The sequence below is a fragment of the Megascapheus bottae genome, chromosome 22, assembly GCF_031878675.1.
Source record: "Megascapheus bottae isolate mThoBot1 chromosome 22, mThoBot2.hap1, whole genome shotgun sequence".
Taxonomy (NCBI): domain Eukaryota; kingdom Metazoa; phylum Chordata; class Mammalia; order Rodentia; family Geomyidae; genus Megascapheus; species Megascapheus bottae.
The window spans coordinates 24,185,019-24,207,534 of NC_143530.1; the positions used below are offsets into that span (position 1 = coordinate 24,185,019).

At 39.0% G+C, this 22,516-nt stretch overlaps 1 protein-coding gene across 3 annotated transcripts in view; it reads left to right on the forward strand.

The window, feature by feature from the left end:
* Positions 1 to 22,516, forward strand: part of Dusp22 (dual specificity phosphatase 22) — a 61,188-nt gene that overhangs the window by 13,843 nt on the left and 24,829 nt on the right. For 2 of the 3 annotated variants that reach the window (XM_090356357.1, XM_090356358.1), the window contains exon 3: positions 5,282 to 5,364. In XM_090356357.1, coding sequence (XP_090212483.1) covers positions 5,282 to 5,364 — 83 coding nt within the window. Of the gene's footprint in view, positions 1 to 426; positions 505 to 5,281; positions 5,365 to 22,516 lie in introns of all 3 variants that reach the window. The other variant, XM_090356359.1, reaches the window with a different exon arrangement.

The window sequence follows — 22,516 nt, forward strand, 5'->3', positions numbered from 1 at the left end:
TGCAATTAAACAGTTTCCCAAGTAGCTTAGAAATACATAAAGAAAAATGAAATCAATCCATCTGTCACATCTTCTTTTTCCTCCCTTCCTGTTAATAACTCTTCTTGTCCTTTCTTGCTCTTCTTTCTGCCTTCCTCCATATATCCTTCTTTCTCTCTTCTCAACCCTCTTTCCTTCTAGTGGGATCTTTTGCATGTCGCTTTGTAACTTCTTAGGTTATGTTTTTCCAACTTTGTAGTTGCATTGAATCACAAGTGGATTTTTTAATATTTGGTGATTTTTCTCCCCTCTTCTACAGGTCAGACAAATGAGGCACAGCAATATATGTCAAACCCATAGCAATGAACACAGAACACAGCAGATGGGACAGCTACATAGATACTAGAACTACATAGATAATTCTTTCATCCTTCCTTTACCTTGCAGCTTCTTCCCCTTCCACCCTTCCTGGCCACCCCGGTTCCTGAAACACTGTCACGGATGCTTTGAAAGGCACTGCCAAAGGTGCACACCATCAGCATACTTTTGTTAATTCTATTTCAACCCTGCTTGGGTTTTGCCAGATGAGCTCACTTCTGTGGCCACTCCACCATTTTCACACCTTTGGTATGGTGCTGCCACTGTTCGTGTCAGCATAAGAAGGAAAGTATTGATTTTCACCCTTCATAAGCATGTGGTTTTTCTTTGCTCTTTAAGAACCACATTTTCCTGCAAAGCCACAGGCTGCACCAGTGAAGTCTCAGTAGTGTCCCTGGGACCTTGTGATCCAGGAAGGGAGTGGATGACCAAGAGGGAATGGACAGGGACATGTTATTGTCCTAGTGCTCAAGTTGTATCAAGGAGACATTTGCCTCACAGGGCCTCCAAAGTAAACAGCGATAGGAAGCAGGAAGGAGTAAGAGTCCAAGGACCAAGAGAAGGATTGGCCAAGAGGCAAAGAATATGACTAGAAGTTGCAATGGTGTATTTATTCATTTATGGATGCATTTGCATTTGTATTTATAAATTTTGTTTCCCTGATTATAAAAGTAACATGGGCCAGCCACTAGTGGCTCATATCTGTAATCCTGACTACTCACGAGGCTGAGATTTGAGGATCATGGTTCCAAGCCAGCCCTGGGCAAGAAAGTATGAGACAGTAAGCTCCAATTAACCACCAAAAAGCTGGTAGTACAGCTGTGGCTCAAGTGATAGCCTTGAGCAAAAAAGCTCAGGGATAGCACCCACGCCCTGAATTTGAGTCTTAGTACCAGCATGTATGTGTGCATGTGTGTATGTGTGTGAGTGCATACATCCCCATACACACAAAACTAACATGAAGTGATCATTAAAACATATTATAAAATATAAAGACATGACAGAAATGTTAAAAAGAGAGTAAGAATTCCTGTAACTTATATTCTGAGATGATTGTGCCAAAATATCAGCAAATGTCTTTGTATTAGTTTTATTCATTTATTCTTTGTATTTATCATCACCAGGGACTCAGGATGGTTTTCCGGCTTAGAAATAACATCCATTAACATTAGCTTTGGGGGGGAGGGCTTTTGGGTTTGAGATTATCGGTCATCCATTTCACCCACCATGGACTTGGTCAGTAGGATGCAGATGGCTTAAAAAATAAAAAAAACTTCAGATATGGAGAGGAATTTAATTGTTATATTTCCATACATCCATATATGTCTTCTGAGTTTTTTTTTTTCTCAGTTGGGGGATGTGAACTCTGGCCTGGTCCTTGTCCTTAAGCTCTTTTGGCTCAAGCGTAGCATTCTGCCACTAGAGTCACAGCGCTACTTCCTTCTGACATTTTTAATAAAATACAGATTCTAGTCATTCAGTAGGAATGAATGGATCTGGAAATTAGCATTTCCAAAAAACTAAGTGGTATCTTGCTGTCAGCTGGCGGAGCCTAGGCAGAGCTGGTTTAAAACTCAAGAGGCTTGGACAGAGAAGCAAGGAAGTGTTGATGACATAATCCTTACATATTCCAGTCTCTACACAAGCCTGTATCTTGTGGGAAAGGGTAATCCCAAACGGCACATCCACACAGACAGCACTGTGAAGGAACAGAAAGCTTGCAGGCGGGAAAGCAGCACTAGCCCAGGGTTTGCTTCCCTTTTCTCAGGAGTCCAACAGTCTGTTAACTCATGTGTGGTATCCAGTGATTATCTTTACTCTGTAATGTATAATTTTAATCCCTAGATTAATATTTAAGGTGTTAATCTGTGGAAAAGTCTGTGAGATTCCTGTCTCCAGTAAACTGCTCAAAAAAGCCAGAAGTGGCACTGTGACTCAGTGGTAGAATGCTAGCCTAGCACAAAAAGAAGCCCTGGGCTGGAAGTTCGGCCTAGTAATAGATTGTTTGCCTAGCATGCACGAAGACCCAGGTTTGATTCATCGGTACCACATACATAGAAAAAGCCAGAAATGGTGCTATGGCTCAAGTGGTAGAGCTCTAGCCTTGAAAAGGCCCAAGGACAGTGCCCCAGGCCCTGAGCTCAAGCCCCAGGACTGGAAAGAGAGAGAGAGAGAGAGAGAGAGAGAGAGAGAGAGAGAGAGAGAGAGAGAGAGAGAGAGAGAGAGAGAGAGAGAGAGAGGGGGGGGGGAGGGGGGAGGGGGGAAGGGGAGGGGGAGGGAGGGAGAGAGGGAGGGGGAGAGGGAGGGAGGGAGAGAGGGAGAGGGAGAGAGAAGGAGGGAGGGAGAGAGGGAGAGAGAGGGAGGGAGGGAGAGAGGGAGAGGGAGGGAGGGAGAGAGAGAGAGGGAGAGAGAGAGAGAGAGAGAGGGAGAGAGAGGGAGGGAGGGAGAGAGGGAGAGAGGGAGAGGGAGAGAGAGAGAGGGAGAGAGAGGGAGAGAGAGAGGGAGAGGGAGAGGGAGAAAGAGAGGGAGAAAGAGAAGCTCAGGAACAGCACGCAGGCCAGAGTTCAGGACTGGCAAAAAAACAATGTTAATCTGTTATAAAATTATATTTCATGGGAGATGAAAATGTACTCAAGTTAGATTGTAGTGATGGTCACACAGCTGTGCTAAAAGCCACTGAACTGTTTACTTCTAGAGGGGTGGATTTTATTATATATGAATTATACCTCACAAGCTGTTGTATGAAAACATTCACTAAGTACATTTTCCCTTGATAACTGTTGGGGACTGGTTCTGAGACCCTTCACCAGCACCAAGTCCCTTATATAAAATGGTATTTATATTGAACCTATTGTATATATTCTCTGATATACTTTAAATCATCTGTTGATTACTTGTTCATACCCAATACAATATAAATCCATGTAAATAGTTGTATTACTATATTGTTTATGAAATTAAGAATAGTATTGCACATGTTCTGTGGATACAGAACCTGTATACATGGAAGGCAGTTAATGTATATAGACCAATGTGGATTGTTGTCATTCACATCTTGGCAGAATGGAAATCTGGAAGAACCTTGGGGGCATCACTGTGAACCTGCTCCCTGAGCTGCCCACCTCATATAGGCCAGGTTATTGGATGTTTTGAGTGGCCTAGCTTGCCCCTGCTTCACTACTTGTTGAGAGTGGCAATTGGAAAGTCACATTGTGATGTGAAGCTGAGACTAGCTACCTGTGGGATCTTAAACAAGTCTTGTTCCTTGTTCCGTGCTGGCTTTCTTTTTTTGTAACACATTCCTGAAATAATCGATGAATAAAGATTCATTTATTTATGTCTTAGTATTTATTTCTGTTTAATTTCAGGGGTCCATGATTGGCTGACCCAGTGCTTTTAGGCCTGTGTGAGGTCACATCCCCCAATAAAACTAAGACTTCCCTCTAGGCTCTATTTCTCAAAGATTCTTCACCATGTCTTAATTGTACCACACTGAGGACCAAGCCATTCACAAATAGCCTTTTGAGACATTCTAGATACATACCTATCCATATGCAATCAAACGTAGCTTGGCTACCCCAAATGTGATGATTTGTGAAGGGCTTGAATTGCCCTATTGCCTGATTACTACTGTTTATGTTAGAATTTAAAATCAATGTGATTGGAGCAATGAAAAAAATCTTAACATAAAGACCTGTAATTTAATATTATTTTAAAATATTTTCCTGATATTGCTAAATATTTAGAACACCATTTTGTAGTTTCACCTTCATCTTCAGGGCTTGTTAGAAAAGGAAATTTCTTAGTTTCAATGTAGACCTGTAGAACTGGAAAGAAATTGAAGCCCAGCATTTGGCCTTCAAATAACCCTCAGTGATGGCTTTATTAAACTATTAGAACCACATAGATAGAGCATGTGCATGCACACACACACACACACACACAAGCACACATGCACGCGTGAAGAAAAAAGTAACTTGTTACTCTATCCCTTCCTAAGTGTAAATACTAGTTCCTCCACTGTGTTTGTTTGGCCTGATATGTTTTTACTAATTGAGTTTATATTGTGATTATATTTAGTATCTGCTATACCTTCTTGCATAACATTTCCCCATGGGCATGTCATTAAATAGTCTCTAAAAGATGACAAAATAAGTATATCATATTATGGGTTTTTTCTTTCTTTAAACTCCTACATCATTTTTAATAATTTACCCTACATAGGAGAGGTGACTTTCTTCTTTCTTGCCAGATGCTCATTTCATAAGTGAGCAAAGGTTTATAAGTTCAGGATCAATGTTCTTTTTACAGTTAGGAACAAAGGAAGAGAATACAATTTAGGTACCTCTTGTTTCATTTGTAGATGCATTAAAAATAATGATAATTAAGAGCAATCTGAAGAGAATATAGTCTTTATGAACCAGTCCTGTCTTAGTCTAGACCTACCTCTGCTTTTGATATCAGGGTAAGGAGATAACTGTAGGTGTCTGTCTTCTATAGTAAGTGGGTCGTTGGCATTTAATTGAAACCTAAATTACTTATCCTTAAGAGGAAACTGGTTTTTTAAATAATTTGAAAATCTTTATGATATACATCTCATGTCTGGTCTATGGTTCTATAGCTTTAGAATCTACTAAAAAAACACTTAGGTTCCTTCCTTTTAACAGCTACTATGAGTATAACGTTTACTAATATAAGTACATTTAAAGTTTTAAATTCAGAATTTGGATAAAAATTGACTCAATAAAAATAAGTACATAAAAACAGTAACAGTTCCTAAAATGTAGATTATTCTAGATATGGTCAGTTATGGTGTTCTAAGAAAGAAAGCTAGCGGTCATGCTGTATTGTTTCCTGCCTAGAATTTAGGAGTACTTTATTCATAAAGAATGTTAAAACACCCATCTCTTATCTTCAATGACAGATGCCAGAGACATGGAACAATTGAGCAAGAACAAGGTGACACACATTCTCTCTGTCCATGATAGTGCCAGGCCCATGTTGGAGGTAAGAGAGACATCATTTGTAATATATATATATATATATATATTTATTTATATGTTCATTTGTACTGTGTGTGCATGGTATTGTGTTCACTTGTGTCCTGGTTGTGCACATGATATAATTCAAGGCAGTTGTATTTTCTGACATTAGTATGCTCTGTGATCACAGTACTGATTTTGTTCTCAGTTTAAATTTACATTTATACCTTGCTTGCGGCCTCCCAGAAAATGTGTTCTTTTTCTATGTTCCATTACGTTGCTAGCTAAATTCTTTGGCTACATACCAAAGAATAAACACATGCTGCATTCTCCCTAGATTCTAAGGCCATCTAAAACCTAATTTTCAGCCAACTGCCAGTAGATCATTCCTGTAATCCTAGCTACTCAGGAAGCTGAGATCTGAGGATCACAGTTTGAAGCTAGGTAACAAAGTCAGGTACAGTTACAATATGAGATAAACCATAAAGGAAAAAAAAGAGAAAAGAAATAACTTCACATAGTATATTTAGAATGACAGTCACAAAGATAAACCTCTTATTTCTGTATCCTAGAGTTCATTTTGCTTAGTCTCATCCTATATGGCTATATGTATGTAACTTTTGAGCTTTGTTTCAGTATTTATACTGCAAGCTAACAGCATACCAGTTTGGTACTGCTCCTTTTATTTTATTCATATTTTTTATTTACAATAGGATTTATTTTACATTGACCCCATGTACATTGTGTTCTAAAAGAAACACGAAGATTCCTTATAATATATTATTTAATAAATAGCAACACAAGTTGCAGAGACATTATTGATACTCTAGGAGCAGCTTAATGCCTTCCCAAGTTAAAAAAAAAACAACTATCATTTATAAAATTGTCTTTATAGTTCCAAATTGATTAGTCAACTTTTCCCACAAGCTTCTAGAATTTGTCTGCCAGGTTGGAGGCTATTTTGTTGTGTTGGTTTGTTTATGGGAAAGTTTAAAATTTGAATTTATTTTATTGTTGATGTAATGTATAGAAGGGTTACAGTTACATTCGCCTGATAGTAGGTGCATTACTTCTCACAATTGATACCCCTTCTCATGTTTTTGTCCCCATTTCCCTCCTCCTACCCCATCCCAATCATCTTGTTTTTCCCCGTTCCTTCTCCTATTTCAAATAAATAAACAATACGAGATTAACCAAAAGGCAACAAAGGAGAAGAGAAATAACATAGTACATTAAGAGCAACCATCACACACGATAAAGCTCTTGTTTCCATATCCTACAGATCCTTTCATTTATTCTCATCCTATATGACCTTTTATCTAGGTTTTACACTATTGTAATCCTCTTCCAGGAGAGTCCTAGATGTGTACAAATTATTACAAATAAAGGAAACCATTGAGCCTATGTTCATTTGAGTCTGGCTTATTTCACGTAATATGTTTTTTTTCCAAGTCTTTCCATTTCCTTACAAATGGGGTGATGTCATTCTTTCTGTTGGCAGCATAGAATTCATTGTGTATAAGTACCACATCTTCTTGATCCAATCATCTACTGAGGGGCATCTGGGTTGGTTCCATATCTTTGCTATGATAAATAGTGCTGCAATGAACATCATTGTTCTAGTGGCTTTAGTATGTCCTTGTTTCTGGATGTATGGGTAAATGCCAAGAAGTGGAATTTCTGGGTCATAGGGAACTTTATGTTTAGTCTTATTGAGGAATCACCATACTGCTTTCCATAGTGGTTGAACAAGTTTACACTCCCACCAGCAGCGTAGTAGTGATCCCTCCTGGCCACATCTCCGCCAGCATCTGTTGTTAGATTTCTTGATCATGGCCATTCTAACTGGAGTGAGGTAGAATCTTAGAGTTGTTTTGATATGCATTTCTTTTATGGCCAGAGATGTCGAGCATTTCTTCATTCTTATTTCCTCTTCAGAGAAGTAACTCTTTAACTCTTTGGCCCATCTTTTAATGGGATGATTGTTTCTTTGAAAATTGTTTTGGAGAGATTCAATTTTTTTAGCTGATTATTTTATTCATTTTTTTATTTCAAAGGTAATTCATGAGCACATTCTTAAAGCTGAACATACAGCCTCTAACTGCATGCATGGGGAAATAGGAAGTACCCATAGGTTTTTTGACCTGTTCCCCAATGGTAATTAAGTTACTGGACCCCAGAAGCTTCTGGATTTTCTTTAGCTGTCTTATATATGAAATTTCAAATTACGTTCCAAAAGCTATGACCTCATCCAGTTTAAATGAATCTGAAAACTTATTTGTTGGTAGCTATTAGGGAATAAATGGCTGGACCTGATTTTTTCACAGCTTCTCACTGTGCTGGCCCTGATCTCTGGATCTTAGGGGCAGGGATGGTCGTGGTAGGGAGATTGTGTGTAGGGTTAAGCAAATAGGCTAAGCTGATCCACTGCCTAGGGAGGACCCCTATTTGAGTGTGAAAGAAAGTCTGGGCTGGACAGGACAGTGGAACAGTAGAAACGCCTTTAAGTGGAAATCAGTGCTGGAGCCCTGCTTACAGGAAACCTTAGATTGAGACTTCACTACAGAGATGCCCTGCTCATTTCCAACATCTAAATGTATTTTAAAGCATTGGGGTATTTTGCATCAATTATCAAAACTTTTAGGATCTAAACATCTGTTTTTATTGCAGAGGAGCTGAGAGTGTAGTTATATTGTTGAATGTAGTTTTAGAATTGAGGTCATAACTCAGAAGTTTTAAGGATTGTTAAAGAATAAGCTGCTGAATGGTAGGCATAATATGAACTGCATTGTTTTTTTGTTTTTTTTTGTTTTGTTTTGTTTTGTTTTTGCCAGTCCTGGGCTTGAACTCAGGGCCTGAGCATTGTCCTTGGACTTTCTCAAGGCTAGAGCTCTTCCACTTGAGCCTTAGCACCACTTCTGGCTTTTTTTTTTCTATGTATGTGGTACCGAGGAGTCGAACCCAGGTCCTCGTACATGCTAGGCAAGCACTTTAACCACTAGGCCAAACTCCCGGCCCTGAACTGCATTGTTTTAAAAAAGAAAGTTTGGGGCATTTAGCATACTGTAGACTTCTCTAAATTTCATGGTTATGTTTGAAGAATGAGGGTATAAAATATTACGGTGGGAATAAAAAGTTTCTATACATATAAAAACATAGTCGCAAAAGTAGAGAGACAGCCAACCAACTGGGAAAAGATATTCACCAACAATACATCTGACAAATGCTTAATATCCAGTATCTACAGGGAAGTCAAGAAACTAATCCCCCCCAAACCCAATAAACCATTCACTAAATGGGCAAGGGAACTAAAGAGAGACTTATCAAAAGAAGAGATTAAAATGGCAGAAAAGCATATGAGAAAATGTTCATCATCTATGGTCATAAAGGAAATGCAAATAAAAACAACCCTAACATACCACCTTATCCCAACAACAATGGCCAAGATTTTGAACTCAGACAATGACAGTTGCTGGCGGGGTTGTGGAGAAAAAAGAACCCTACTACACTGCTGGTGGGAATGTAGACTAGTTCAGACACTCTGGAAAGCAGTGTGGAGGTTTCTTAAAGAACTGAAAACAGACCTTCCCTACGATCCCGCCATATGACTTCTGGGCATCTATCCTAAACATCATAACCCAAGATATTATAAGGACACCTGCTCAGCTATGTTCATCTCTGCACTATTCACAATAGCCAGGTGATGGAAACAATCCAGATGCCCTACTGAAGATGAATGGATACAAAAAAATGTGGTATATATATATATATATATATATATATATATATATATATATATATATACAATGGAATTCTACATAGCCAACAGACAAGATAAAATAATGCCATTCACAGGGAAGTGGATGAATCTAGAGTGAATCATGTTGAGTGAGACAAGTCAAGACCTAAGGAACAAAAGGCGCATGGTATCCTTAATATGTGGCTATTAAATCCAAAGAGTACAAGAGCAAGGACTCAATAACTGCATACCCAATGCTATGGACATGGTAATGGAAATATAAACATAACTATATAGACATAAAAACCTATGACTCTATAGACATAATGTTTTATTTCATAAATTGATATGTTTCTATGACATACAAACCCTTAGCCTAATTGTGATTAAGTTCTAAATACTAAGTCCCAGTGATTGTAAATAGAGATTCCCTCCTTGAACACTTGCTTGTTAAACTTGTCATTTAAAATATGATGTAAAAATCAACATTAATAAATTCTTCAATAAAAAAAGGCCAAACCACAAACACACAAAAAAAAGTTTGTGGTGGGGCCTGGAGTTTGGCCTAGTGGTAGAGTGCTTGCGTAGCATGCACAAAGACCTGGGTTCGATTCCTCGGTACCACATACATAGAAAAAAGCCAGAAGTGGTGCTGAGGCTCAACTGGTAGAGTTCCAGCCTTGAGAAAATCCAAGGACAGTGCTCAGGCCCTGAGCTCAAGACCAGGACTGGCAAAAAAAAGTTTACGGTGCAGATACTCAGACATCAGTCTCTGATCAAGGGCCATATTATGTGGGTGTATGAATCCTTATTTGACACACCACTGCCTAAGTTTCCACAGAGCTATTCCATGGACAACATGTCCCAGAGAGTTACAAGCAAGCCTTCTTGGTGCTTGACCAAGAAGCTGTTCTTAGATCCACCGAGCTAAGGTGACTTTATGGAGGAGACAGCACCCAGCCTGTTCTTGTTGCCAGTTGAGGCTACTTTTGTATAGATTGCTTCCTTTTCATACTGCTATCTTTGTTTTGTTGTGAGAACTTGCCATAAGTACAATGGGGGAATATACAGGTTTTGTAGTGTCAGACATGCTCCGTGAACAAAAAAATCTGTAACTTGCCCCTGACTAAAGCCAATTCTCTAAAGTATACCCAACATTTGTTGACTTTATTTAGTAAAGAAATACAGAACATATAATATGTTTGATTTTAGTTGGATTAGATGTGATGTTCTATTAGTTGGGTAATTTGAAGATCCCAAAATAGCATCCTCAGATCTCATTCTCCTCTTAACAGCAGAATGATGGGAAAGAATGGAAGGCACTAATTCTAAGTCCTCAGGTCACTGGGCTTCATCACTGGTCTTTAAGTAGAGCTTGATGGTGTCTGGGGCTTCCTTGATAAATGAAACAAGATGTGTGTTTACTCTATATTGTGGAATGAGGCAACTAGGCCAGAGAAAGACGGATACTGTCTCTTGGAGGTGTATCTGAGGAGCAAATGTTCTAGAATGAAGATTCTTAGAAACATTGTGAAACCTGGGAGAGCTTCACATTCACTAGGGTCAGTAACTTCCACCTGGGATTTAGAAGAATTGATTTCTTTCTTTCCTCTCCTTCATTTCTTTCCTTCTTTCTTTTATTTCTTTCCTTCCTTCTTTCCTCTTTCTTTCCTTCCTTTCTTCCTTCTTCCCTCCCTTCCTTCATTCCATGTTTTTTCTACCTTCCTTCCTTTTTTCTTCCACTCATTCTTTCTTTTTTTTTATTAAAGAATATATTAACATTGATTTTTACATCATAATTCAAATGACATGTTTAACAAACGTTCAAGAAGGGAATCTCTATATACAGTCACTGGCACTTAGTTTTTAGAACATAATCAAAATTAGGCTAAGGGTTTGTATATCATAGATACATATTAATTTACGAAGTAAAACATTATGTCTATAAAGTCATAGGTTTTTATGTCTATGTAGTTATGTTTATATTTCCAATACCATGTCCATAGCACTGGGTATGCAAATATTGAGTCCTCGCTCTTCTACTGTCATTCTTTCTTTTTAATTAATTTACTGTTTTGTTATTATAAAGGTAATATACAGAGAGATTACAATTACATGAATCAGGTAAAAAGCACGTTCTGTTTTGTACAGTGTTTTCTGTCCCCTCACTTTCCCCCATTCCCTCCCTTCTGTCTCCAACCACAAGTTACATAGTTCACTTTCATCAGTGTACAATGAGCTCCACTGCTGCATTTTCTCTCCCTTTTTCACTCTGTTTCATAATTTCTTACAAGGATTATAGGTATGAGTCACTGGTACCAAGCTTCAGCTGATTCCATTTCTGTGTTTTCTTGTACCTGCTGTCTGTCTCCTCCTCTTCTTCCATATAGTCTTCCTTTCCCTCTCTTCTCTGTGCTGAGAGTCACACTCATAGCCTTGTGCATGCGAGGCAGGTGTTCTGTCTGTTGCCTTTATCTCACATAGAAATGCCAGCTGAATAGAGTTCTAGAAATCATCAATCTTTCTGTCCTAAGCCAGCTTGTCTTGCTGCTTGGTCCCAGAAGAAGTAAATCCAGTGCCTCTATCAAAGAACCTATTTCTCACTGCCACTGTTAGCACAGAATTTTGTTCTGTAATTGCAAAAAATAATGAATTTCATTGTGACATTCTCATACATTCATAAAACATACTTTGTCTAGAGTCCTCTACTAGTTTATTTTATCCTTTGTTTGTCTTTACTTTTATTAGCAAATATTGTGTTGTAAATCACTTTTTAAATGCCTTCTTTCTTTATAATATGGTTCTTATAGGGTATATGGTTAATGAGCTACCTGTTTCTTGAACTCCTGCTCTGTGCTAGGTCAAGGAGCCAGTGATAGAGGGAGAAGAAATGAATTCATCCCACTATGTGTTAGCAGAATGGAGTATATACATGAGATATGACTGTTTTATAAATATTTGTGGTCACTACAAGCCAGGGAGAGAGGAGTTCTGGCGTAAGGAAGAAAACAAATGAAATAGCAACAAAGAGAAGTCCTGAGAAAATTATTCCTCGTCTACCCACAAGCCTGGAGTGGTTATTGAGCATGCATTTGACTGGACCTTTGATGATGACTACAAATTTGGAAAAATCAGTTCATGATGTCAGGACCAAAAGAAAGACAGCAGGGAAGGCCAGAAGGTGATTACCTGTGGGTGGACTAGGTTCTATACTGTGGGTTTTGTTGATATCCTTCAAGAATTTCAGCCCCAGCAAATCAAATGACATGACCCTCTTTCCTTTGAGTTATAACTAATCTGAGTGACATATCATCTGCACACAGGTGTCAGGGCCAGGTCTGGAACCCAAAATCTTCTCACAAAAATAAGAATCTTCCTGTCATCCATGAACCAGTGGATCTGTACTTCCATATAAAAACATTGGCGCAGGTGCTACTGATATATTTGTAGGGATTTTTTGCTGAGTTAATTTCGCATACCAAATGAGCCCAGATGTTGTTCATAACTTTCAGCAGCACAGAAATCCTCCTTCATTTGTTTCCATGCTTAGGACTTAGTGGGGGATTGGTTGCATTTTTGGAAAAGTTTTTTTCTCATATTGTGGGGATGATCCTGAGCAGATAGATGTCTTCAGTGTCAACTGATTGATTCAGGTTGAAGAGAGTGAGAATGGTAAATTTTTCAACAAGAAGCCCAATATTGTTTGTAGATGTTAAGGAAATAATATTGAGCAAGGAAAGGTTTCTCCTTCCCCTGAAAAAAGAAACAGAACTCTGTCTTTCTAGTGTGAAAATTTCTGAGTTGTTTCATTTTTCATTCTGTGTATCTGACCAGAGCACCTGCAGGAAACAAAACTATTTTTCACTATTAACAGAAATAGTTTTTAAAGTTTTTATGAAGTTGGTAACATGAAGATTTTCATTTTAAAGTGACTCACTGTAGGATTTGACAGAGAAAAAAATTTTACACATAGGTATGCAAATAAAGGAATTATATGTATATTAGCTAGATCTTAGGATCTAGAATTCAGCTTGGGGATTTTCTATTTCAATTGTGGTTTTTATATTTTAAACTGTATGTATGTGTGTGAGGGGGCAGGCTGTTTAAGAATAGTATGCAGGGACTGACTATGTAGAAGGCCTCAAACTCAAGAGCCACCTGCCTCAGCTTTCTAATTTCTAGGCTTACAGGTACATACCAACACATCCAGCCAGACATTCATTCATAATGATCCTGTTTTATATTTCCCTGAGTATTAAAGAAATGTTCTTGCCCAGCATTAAATTTTGTGACTTTGTAATTGGCAACTTGTGCTAATTGTTACATATTGCTATTTATGTCTGTGCAATATTTACTAGTTTATTTTGAGAAAATTCTCACCAAAAGGAGATGCACTATCTGGTAGACAATCCTGTCCTTTCTTGCTTGTTTCCAAGCACAGTAACTGAGTGACCTGAGACTGAGGAAGCCAAGTGTCCCTGTGAAGACTCTCCCAGTTTCTCCTGAACAAAATTTTGTTGGCTTCCAAAATACACAAGTTTAAGAATGTGTGCTTCTATTTCCTCTTCTTCCCCTTACTTTCTCTCTTTTTTATTTTTATTTAATATGTGAATTGCATATATTAACGAATCAGTGTGATATTTCCATATATTCATACAGTGTACACTGATCAAATCCACCTTCCCTGTATCCACGATCTCCTCTGACTTCTCAACCTATAATAATCACTACTTAGTACTACAGTTATATGAGATTTTTTTTAAGTACCCTCACTGTGTGAGAACATGAATTGTTTTTCTATGTATGCAACCCTTTCCTCTCAGCACAGCCTCATCTTTTCTCCCTTTAAAAGGGGCCACTTTAGTGCCCACCATTCTCATGCTCCTTCCAATTTTCTTTTTTTCCATATATTTTTATTGTAATTAATAGAAGGGTTACATTATATTCACCAGATAGAAGATGCATTACTTCACAAACATTGATAGCCTTTCTCATGTCTTGGTCTCCATTTCCCTCCCCCAACCCCTGTCCCTCATCTTGTTTTCCCCCCTTCCCTATCCTATTTAAAATAACCAAATAAGCATATATGAAATATATCAGATAACAAGGTGAAATACTGTAACAATATGAGATAACCAAGGGACAGCGAAAGGGATGAGAGATAACATAGTACGTTAAGGACTACAGTCACTCATTATACGGCTGTTGTTTCTATATCCTAGAGGTCCTTTTGTTTAGCCTCATCCTATATGGCCTTATGGATCTATGTTTTGTTCTACTGTAAATCTCTGCTAAGATAGCCCAAGATTTCTACTGGTTATGACAAATGAGGAAAACCATTGAGCCTATGTTCCTTTGAATTTGGCTTACTTCACTTAATGATTTTTTTCTAAGCTTTTCCATTTCCTTACAAATGGGGAGATGTCATTCTTTCTGACAGCAGCATAGAATTCCATTGTGTGTAAATACCACATCTTGTTGATCCACTCATCAACTGAGGGGCATCTGGGTTGGTTCCATATCTTTGCTATGGTAAATAGTACTGCAATGAACATCATTGTGGTAGTGGATTTAGTATGTCCTTGTTTCTGGATGTATGGGTAAATGCCAAGTAGTGGAATTGCTAGATCATAAGGGAACTCTATGTTTAGTCTTTTGAGGAACTGCCATACTGATTTCCATAGTGGTTGAATGAGTTTGAACTCCCACCAGCAGTGTAGTAGTGATCCCTCCTGGCCACAACCCCTCCAGCATCTGTTGTTACTAGATTTCTTGATCCTGGCCATTCTAACTGGAGTGAGGTGGAATCTCAGAGTTGTTTTGATTTGCATTTCTTTTATGGCCAGAGATGTCGAGCATTTCTTCATGTGTCTGTAGGCCATTCTTATTTCTTCTTCAGAGAAGACTCTTTTTAACTCTTTGGCCCATCTTTTAATGGGATGGTTGTTTCTTTGGAGATTAGTTTTAGAGTGATTCAATTTTTTGAGCTGTTGATATATTTTAGATGTTAGGCCTTTGTCCGTTGTATGGTTGGTGAAGATCTTCTCCCACTCTGTAGGCTTTCTAGTTAATTTGCTAGCTATGTCTTTTGCCATACAGAAGCTCTTCAGTTTAATGCAGTCCCACTTATCCAGACTTTCTCTGATTTGTTGTGTTGCTTGTGAAGTCCATGGCCTTTGGAAATAAGTCACTGTTTGACTTGAAATGGTTTTCTGAGTGATAACTGTTTCCAGCAAACCTCAGTGATTTTCACTTCTCCAAGAAAAATCTTTGAATAGCCTAAAAATCAATAATACAGTATCTACTCTACTCAGCCAGGACTTGTATTGACTTTCGTGTATCACGGCAACTTTGAAGGCAGCCCCTGACTTAAATAGATATGACTCAAATAGAAATGATTATGGTAGGTATCGAAAACTGTCTAGTAAGCACTCTCAAATGGAGTTTTCTTAGAGGGGCAAGTCACATACACCAAGAGTAGTTCCATCTGCCTACCTTGTCTTATACCACCAGCACTCTTGCTAGTGGAGAACTAGAAAAATTCTGGTATGAATAGATCAAATGGGCTTGAAACCCTCTAGTAGTAAACTGATTCTAGAAATAAATGGTATTTTTTAAATCTTTGAATTTAAAAAAAATCCATCTACTGGCCTAAAGTTCTAGAAGCATCTGTCTGTCTGCCTCAGCTTTAGTGTTTATACTTAGTACCAGCATTTCTGAATAGCCAGTACTTTCTGAAGAACACCTTATGTACAATTTTCTCTATTTCCTGAGTATTTCCTATTTAAGACTCTTTTTTGTCATTATTCTGACTCCTATACTCATGTACTCAGTGTATGTGTGTCAGGTACTTCATTCATAGAGTGGACTTGTTTTCTGTGTATCACTCCTAGTTCTCAGTAAGAAATAGCAAGAGATATTTACCAGGATCTCTGAGCTAGGGTCTGGAGAAGGGTAGCTTTAGAAACAAATCTCTACTTGATTTTAGAGGCTTTTAGAACTTGAAAATGCTGCCTAGTACTTTGGCTAGTTCAGTAAGGGATGAATCCTAAATAAAGACATAAACTTACTTTTATTGTTAAAAATATTTTCATTACTTTAAATAATTGTACAAAGGAGTTGCCATTGATTAATGTCACCCATTTTAACATGATCCAGTTCACTAGCAAAATTCTGGACTTGAGGTGTAGCTCAAGTGTTAGATTACTGGTAAGAAAACTATTGCAAAAGTGTGAGGCCCTTAGTTCCAACCCTGGTCCCAGCAGAAGGAGAAAAAGATAATCAAAATTTTAATTTTTAATTTTTATTTTATTTATTTATTTATTTATTTATTTATTTTTGGTCATGGGGCTTGAACTCTGGGTCTGGGTCCTGTCCCTGAGCTCTTCATCTCAAGGCTACTGCCCTAACCCTGAGCCACAGCACCACTTCCAGTTTTCTAGTGGTTAATTGGAGATAAGAGTCCCATGGACTTTAGGGCTCGGGCTGGCTTTGAACCGTGATCCTCAGATCTCAGCCTCTTGAGTAGCTAGGATTACAGGCATGAGCCACCGCACCCGGCAAAATTTTGAAAAATGTTTAAACCTTGTTTTTATGTCCATTAAGTTGAATCAAAGTAGCACACACTAATGTTGAAAATAGAAATCATCATATGGTCTGTGCATCCAGACTGAAATATACCACCACGTGAATATATGAAGGTACTTAAACATGTGGTCCAAATGGCAGAACTGTCCATCTGCATTCCTCTAGCTCCCCATGGGAGTTGGCAAAGAATTTAATCACGTGGTGTTGAGGCAGCCTCATAGACTCAGTAGTGAGAGGGAGATGGAAAAAATGTTTCTAATAGGAGTAGTTCTTCCAGGTATGTCAGGAAGCAGAGGGCTGGAATGAGCCTTGAATCTATAAGAGATGCCCCAAGTAGGTAATCTATACTGAAGCAAGAGTGGCACTGCCTTTCATTCATTCTCCTTTTGGTTAAATAGATCTTAACAAACATTTATTGTTCATTGACATTAAAGCAGAGATGGAGGATGAAATATAAAGAGAAGAAAAAAGTGACTCTATGTTAAGAAGAAACAGGCACATAAATCTTCACAACAGCATAGCATTGCAAATGTGTGCTTGATGCAATAGTTCATATGGCACAAAGGAGGAAGTGGCAGACAGTCTTCACCAAAGCAGTCACAATTTGATATGGTTTAAAATGACAATAGAAAGTTTACGAGGTGTGGTAATGAGTTGAGACAATTAGAGTTGGGGGAACATGGGACATGCAAAGGTATGGAACACAGAGTATACCAAAGCATAAGGTGTGGAGATGTGTACTGTTGATTCTTAGGCTATTCAAATGAGTGGCTCAGAACAGGTTTTCAGGATGGCAAGGCTAAAAAAAGCAGGCTCAGAACACATTAGGAAAAGACTTGTTTGTCAGGCTGAATAGTCTAAGCTTTATCTGTAGGAAGAAAGGACCACCCAAAATTTATGCTGTCACCTGACATAATCAGATTGTTTTTCCTATGGTGTTTACACAGAAATGGAATGGAGTGAAAGAGAAGGATAAACCAAATGCTCTTGGAAACCTCTTGACATACTCCTGGTTAGAATTGTGAAAGTTAGAATTTAGATGCTGGTAAGTGAGGTTTCTCTTTCCTAGAAGTAAACATCAATTCAGACTGGATATGAAAACTGGCCACAAAGTGGCAGCAATATTGAAAATTAAAGGACAAGGAAAGATTCTGCAACCATTGTAAGCCTGAAGAAAGACAACATAACCATAGTTTTCTTTCTTGTTACAGGTTTTGTTGTCATTTACGTGTCTTTCATATGTTCACCAAATGTTCTACTTGAGCCATTCCCCCAACCCTTGTTTTCATTTTTTTTTAAAGATCATCTCATTGACTTTGCCTAGCCTAGTCTTGAGGTTACAATCCTTTGCATCTATCTCCCAAATAGTTAAGATGCACCACTGTGCCCACAATAGAACCTGTGTCTGTGAACACCTACCAAGGGAAGTGATCTGGCCTCATTTAAAATCCTAAGACAAAAGTAATCGCAGAGGTGATTGTAACAAGAGTATTATGTGCATGTATGGAAATATTATGACAGAATACCTTTCTTAAGTTAATATATATGAATAAACAATGGCATCTATTTTCCTTAAAAAATAAAGTTCTTAGACATAGACACAGTAAAATTAAAAGCAAAAGAAAAAATTGGTTAAGAGAGACACTACATATGGAAAAAAAGAATAATAAAGCAGTTAGTGACCATGATAAACTTGTAGGTATCCTGTAAAATAGCTTCAAAATATAAAAAGTGGTGGAATGAAAAGGAATTATCTAGTGCTTAGATCTAGATGTATATAAGGAAAGTGACAGGGTGGTTGAAGATGGACTTGACAGATTGATGCACCAACTGGAAGGACAGCTGAGGCTACTAATGACAAGAATATCCTGGTAGGTGGAGCCCAGTTTGGGTGAGAGTTCCTTTCAAATTCCTGAATGAATAGATCTGTTCAGGGATCAGAAGGGAGGTTTCAAGATCCCATCGGTCACCACACTTACATTGAGATAGTTGCATCTTCATCATCCTATTAACCCGTTCTGCATTCTTGTTTATCTTCACTTTTCTGAATATATCCAGGGTTTCTTGCAGGGCTGCCACAAGAGTATCCCTCTGGGTTGGAGAGTTTTTGTTGTTTTGTCCCAAGAAGAATGTATAATTCCTGAGTTTTTATAAATCTTAATAACTCAAGTACCACCTTCATGTGCATGGCTATTTTAGGTACTGAAAGGTGGGCAGTAATACAGAAGTCAAACATGACAAGATTTAATCAGAGATGTAATTTTGTTAAGGAGTTTAAATGAGGCTTAGTTTAGTGGAAACAACAGAAAGTGTATGCAGAGGGAATCTACCAGGAGCCCCGGGCACCACAGTAATGTCTACCTCACTTGACTTCACGAGACATGGGCATGATATGTGGAAGGCCTTTAAGTTAACTGTTAAAGATGATTAGTTGGTTAGAAGTCAACACAGGGTTAGAGGTATCTGCAAGCACCATTGTGGTTTTTGTCTAGTATTCATAAACTGACATTGAATTGAAACTCCCTTGTATAACTTAACTAAAGATAACAAGAAATAGATGTAATTTAAAAAAGAAAATAATGACTTAAATGTAGCTTGGTTTACTGAAGATCAGTTTAAGCAAATCTTCTGCTTTCAGGTGCCTTTAATAATTCACTACTGGGTAAGCAGTGCAGGTGGACTTGTGTCTGTGCACACCTGCAAGGGAAGTGATCTGGTCTCATTTAAAATTCTGAGAGTGAAGCAATAGTGCCTAGCTGATTTCATCACCTCAGAGAAGACCAAGTGAACAAGCTTTTATCTAGGCTGCTTTTAAAACATGTTTCCCTTCCTACTCTAGCCTCTCTGGTGTGTTCTGGAGACTTGTGTTAGGGCATCCATGACTGGATTTGAATCAGACATGACTTATTTCAGTCATTACCACCACTAGAGCAGATGTGAAGTTTCACCAGATCACAAAGCTAGGACATGTAAGTTACCTCCTATCCTTTTCTCTGATGAAACCCAAATGAAATATGGGAAAGTTCCAATGAGCCAAACCATAAGCAAATCCCAGTACTTGCCAACGTAAGGGAAGTAAGTGTTGCTCAAATCTAACTTGAAAGCTCTTCTTCTTAGTCCAGATTTTTTCCCATCTAAATAAAGAGAGATGATCTACAAAGCCCTTGTATCCTTTGGCAGTATGCCCAAGTGTCCAGAGGTCTATTTCTTTGTCATCTAAGAAAAGCTTCAGAGACAAGCCTCTGGGTCACTGTGCAATTCGGGCATTAGGCATCTAAGGTGAACAGAGCTGTTCCAAGACTTGATATTTCTGCTGTTAGAAACTTCCTAAGCAGTGTCATTCACAGGGAAATCCAGGTTACTAGCCTAGGAAGAGCAAAGCTTAGCAGGTAGTGAGGTAGGAGCAAACTGAATTTTCCTACTTCATGAATGCCTTGTTCAGGAGACCATCTGCAGCGGCAGCAGTGGAAGGCAGTTTCAGATCTTCTCTACCAGGTAATCACTTTAATTTGCATTATGGAATGTTCCAACCCTCTTCCCACAAGGAAAATAAGGCTCATAGTTGACTAAACAGGAATAGAAATAGCATTTTCCAAGAATCTTACTTTGTATTTTTTTTTGCCAGTTGTGGGGCTTGAACTCAGGGCCTGAGCACTGTCCTTGGGCTTTTCCCAAGGCTAAAACTCTACCACTTGAGCCATTGCACTACTTCCAGCTTTTTCTATGTATATGGTGCCGAGGAATTGAAACCTGGTCTTCGTGCATGCTAGACAAGCAAGCACTCTATCACTAGGCCAAACTCCCAGCCTCACTTTTTGTGTGTTAGTCTATGCCTGTATTGTAGTTTGAATTTAGGGCCTTTCACTTTTTTTTTTTTTTTGCCAGTCCTGGGGCTTGAACTCCGGGCCTGGGCACTGCCCTTGGACACATTTTTGCTCAGAGCTAGCACTCTGTCACTTGAACCCCAACTCTATTTCTGACTTTTTCTCTGTATGTGGCACTGAGGAATTGAACCCAGGGTTTCATGCATGCTAGGCGAGCACGCTACCACTAGGCCACTACTCCTGGCCCTCAGGGCCTTTTCCTGTTGCTTAGCTTTTTTGTACAAGGCAGTTACTCTTCTACTTAGCAGGCTTCTACTTTTTCCTGGACTTTTTGCTAGTTAATTTAAGATAACAATCTCTGTAATTTGTCTGTCTAGGTTGGATGCAAACAGTTGTTCAGATCTCAGCCTCATGAGTAGCTAGATTACAGGCACGAGCCACCCATGCCTGGTGGTATTTCACTGGTTGTTTTTTTTTATGTATTAACTGAAGTTCCCTGCCTTTCCTAAAACAAAAAAAAAATTAAGTAAAATAAAAATTTTAAAAACATGCCTGCATGATCAATGGCATCCCTATAGGGTGGTGGCTTTGGCTGGTCACCTTGAAGTCCTGCTGACCCTACGGAGGGTCTTCTGGCCTCCTCGATGGCCAAGGAGGCACTGCTGTGGTGCTTTCCCACATAGCTCTGACCAAGGTGGCTTGAGGCTTCCTCCTGTGCCTCATGCAAGAGGATGCAGCTGTTAGAATAAAAATAGCATCAGATTGCTGGCAAGGACAAGCCTGGGGAAGAAGAGTAAAGTGGTGCCCTGAGACCTTGGTCCTTAAACAGGAGGGACAAACCCTTCCCACCATACCTGTGTATGAACCTCAGGTAGTGCCATGGAGCATGAAAGTGTGGTATAATCACCCTCATTGAAGAAGGGGGCTGCTTTTCCTATGGAGAAGTCAGTGGCAGAGTGCACTTGTCCTGTGCCTCACTTCTCCCCAATCTCCCAGCCCCTGGGCTTCCTTCTGTCCTGAACTGTAGTGACCCTTCTTGTGCACCTCTGGTTCTGACCTCACCACATATGAGCCCTACTTTTGAGAGACTAGCCAGCATTGGAGGGTAGTGCCAAGCTCTTGGCTAACATTTGCCTCTTTTACAAAGTTAACTTTTCTATTGTCTTATCCCAGAGAGCAGGCATGGTATTAGGCTAAGAAGAGTGAATACTGTTTACAAAGAGTTTTCTCAGTGCTGTTGATGGCATCTAAGCTTGAGAACAATTGGCAGTCTGTGCAGCCACTAATTGTCCAGGTTGTTACTGATTTATCATTCTACAATAGATGAGGGGAGCTGAAAACTCATTGACTATGAGTATCGGCATGGGAGGCAAAAATAAGGTTTTGGCCTGTGCTAAGTGTCTCCTGGAATAGGTAACTGGGTTTCAGGGGAAGTCACATCCTGATGAAAGGATGAGATTGGTTTGGACAGTTATACTATGATGGTTACAACCTGGTCTATATGATGCTGTACTTGCAAGAAACTGAGCAGATAGGTGGAATCAGGCCTCAGAGAATAAGATTCGGAGCTTTAGTTCAGCTACAACTGCTCCTCTCTGCTGTAATTAAGGAACTGCAAAAATCATGTAATGAATAGATTGGACCGTGCCCCAATAACACAGTTCTGTTTGCCCACCCTACCTTCAATGCCAGGTGCCTAGATAGAATCTCTGTGAATTCTACCTTGGTCTGAAGCTTCAGTCACATATCTCTATCCCCAGTTGAGTGCAGTCCTGCGAATGTCTCCCTCCTTTGTTTTGCCTTCACTTATTAACATTTTTCTATTTGTAGTGTGACTGATCATAATAGTAAAGATAGAGACCTAGCTAAAAGCTCTCATGTAGACCTGTCAATGGGACAGTGATTCTGAAGCCAAATGCAGGTTCCTCTCCTAGGCAAAGAGCTAAAAAGCTTTCAGGACGTTTTGGAGGGTAAGCCATAAATTTGAAACCATAAAACCACTCTTGCCTTCACTTGGAATCATTTGG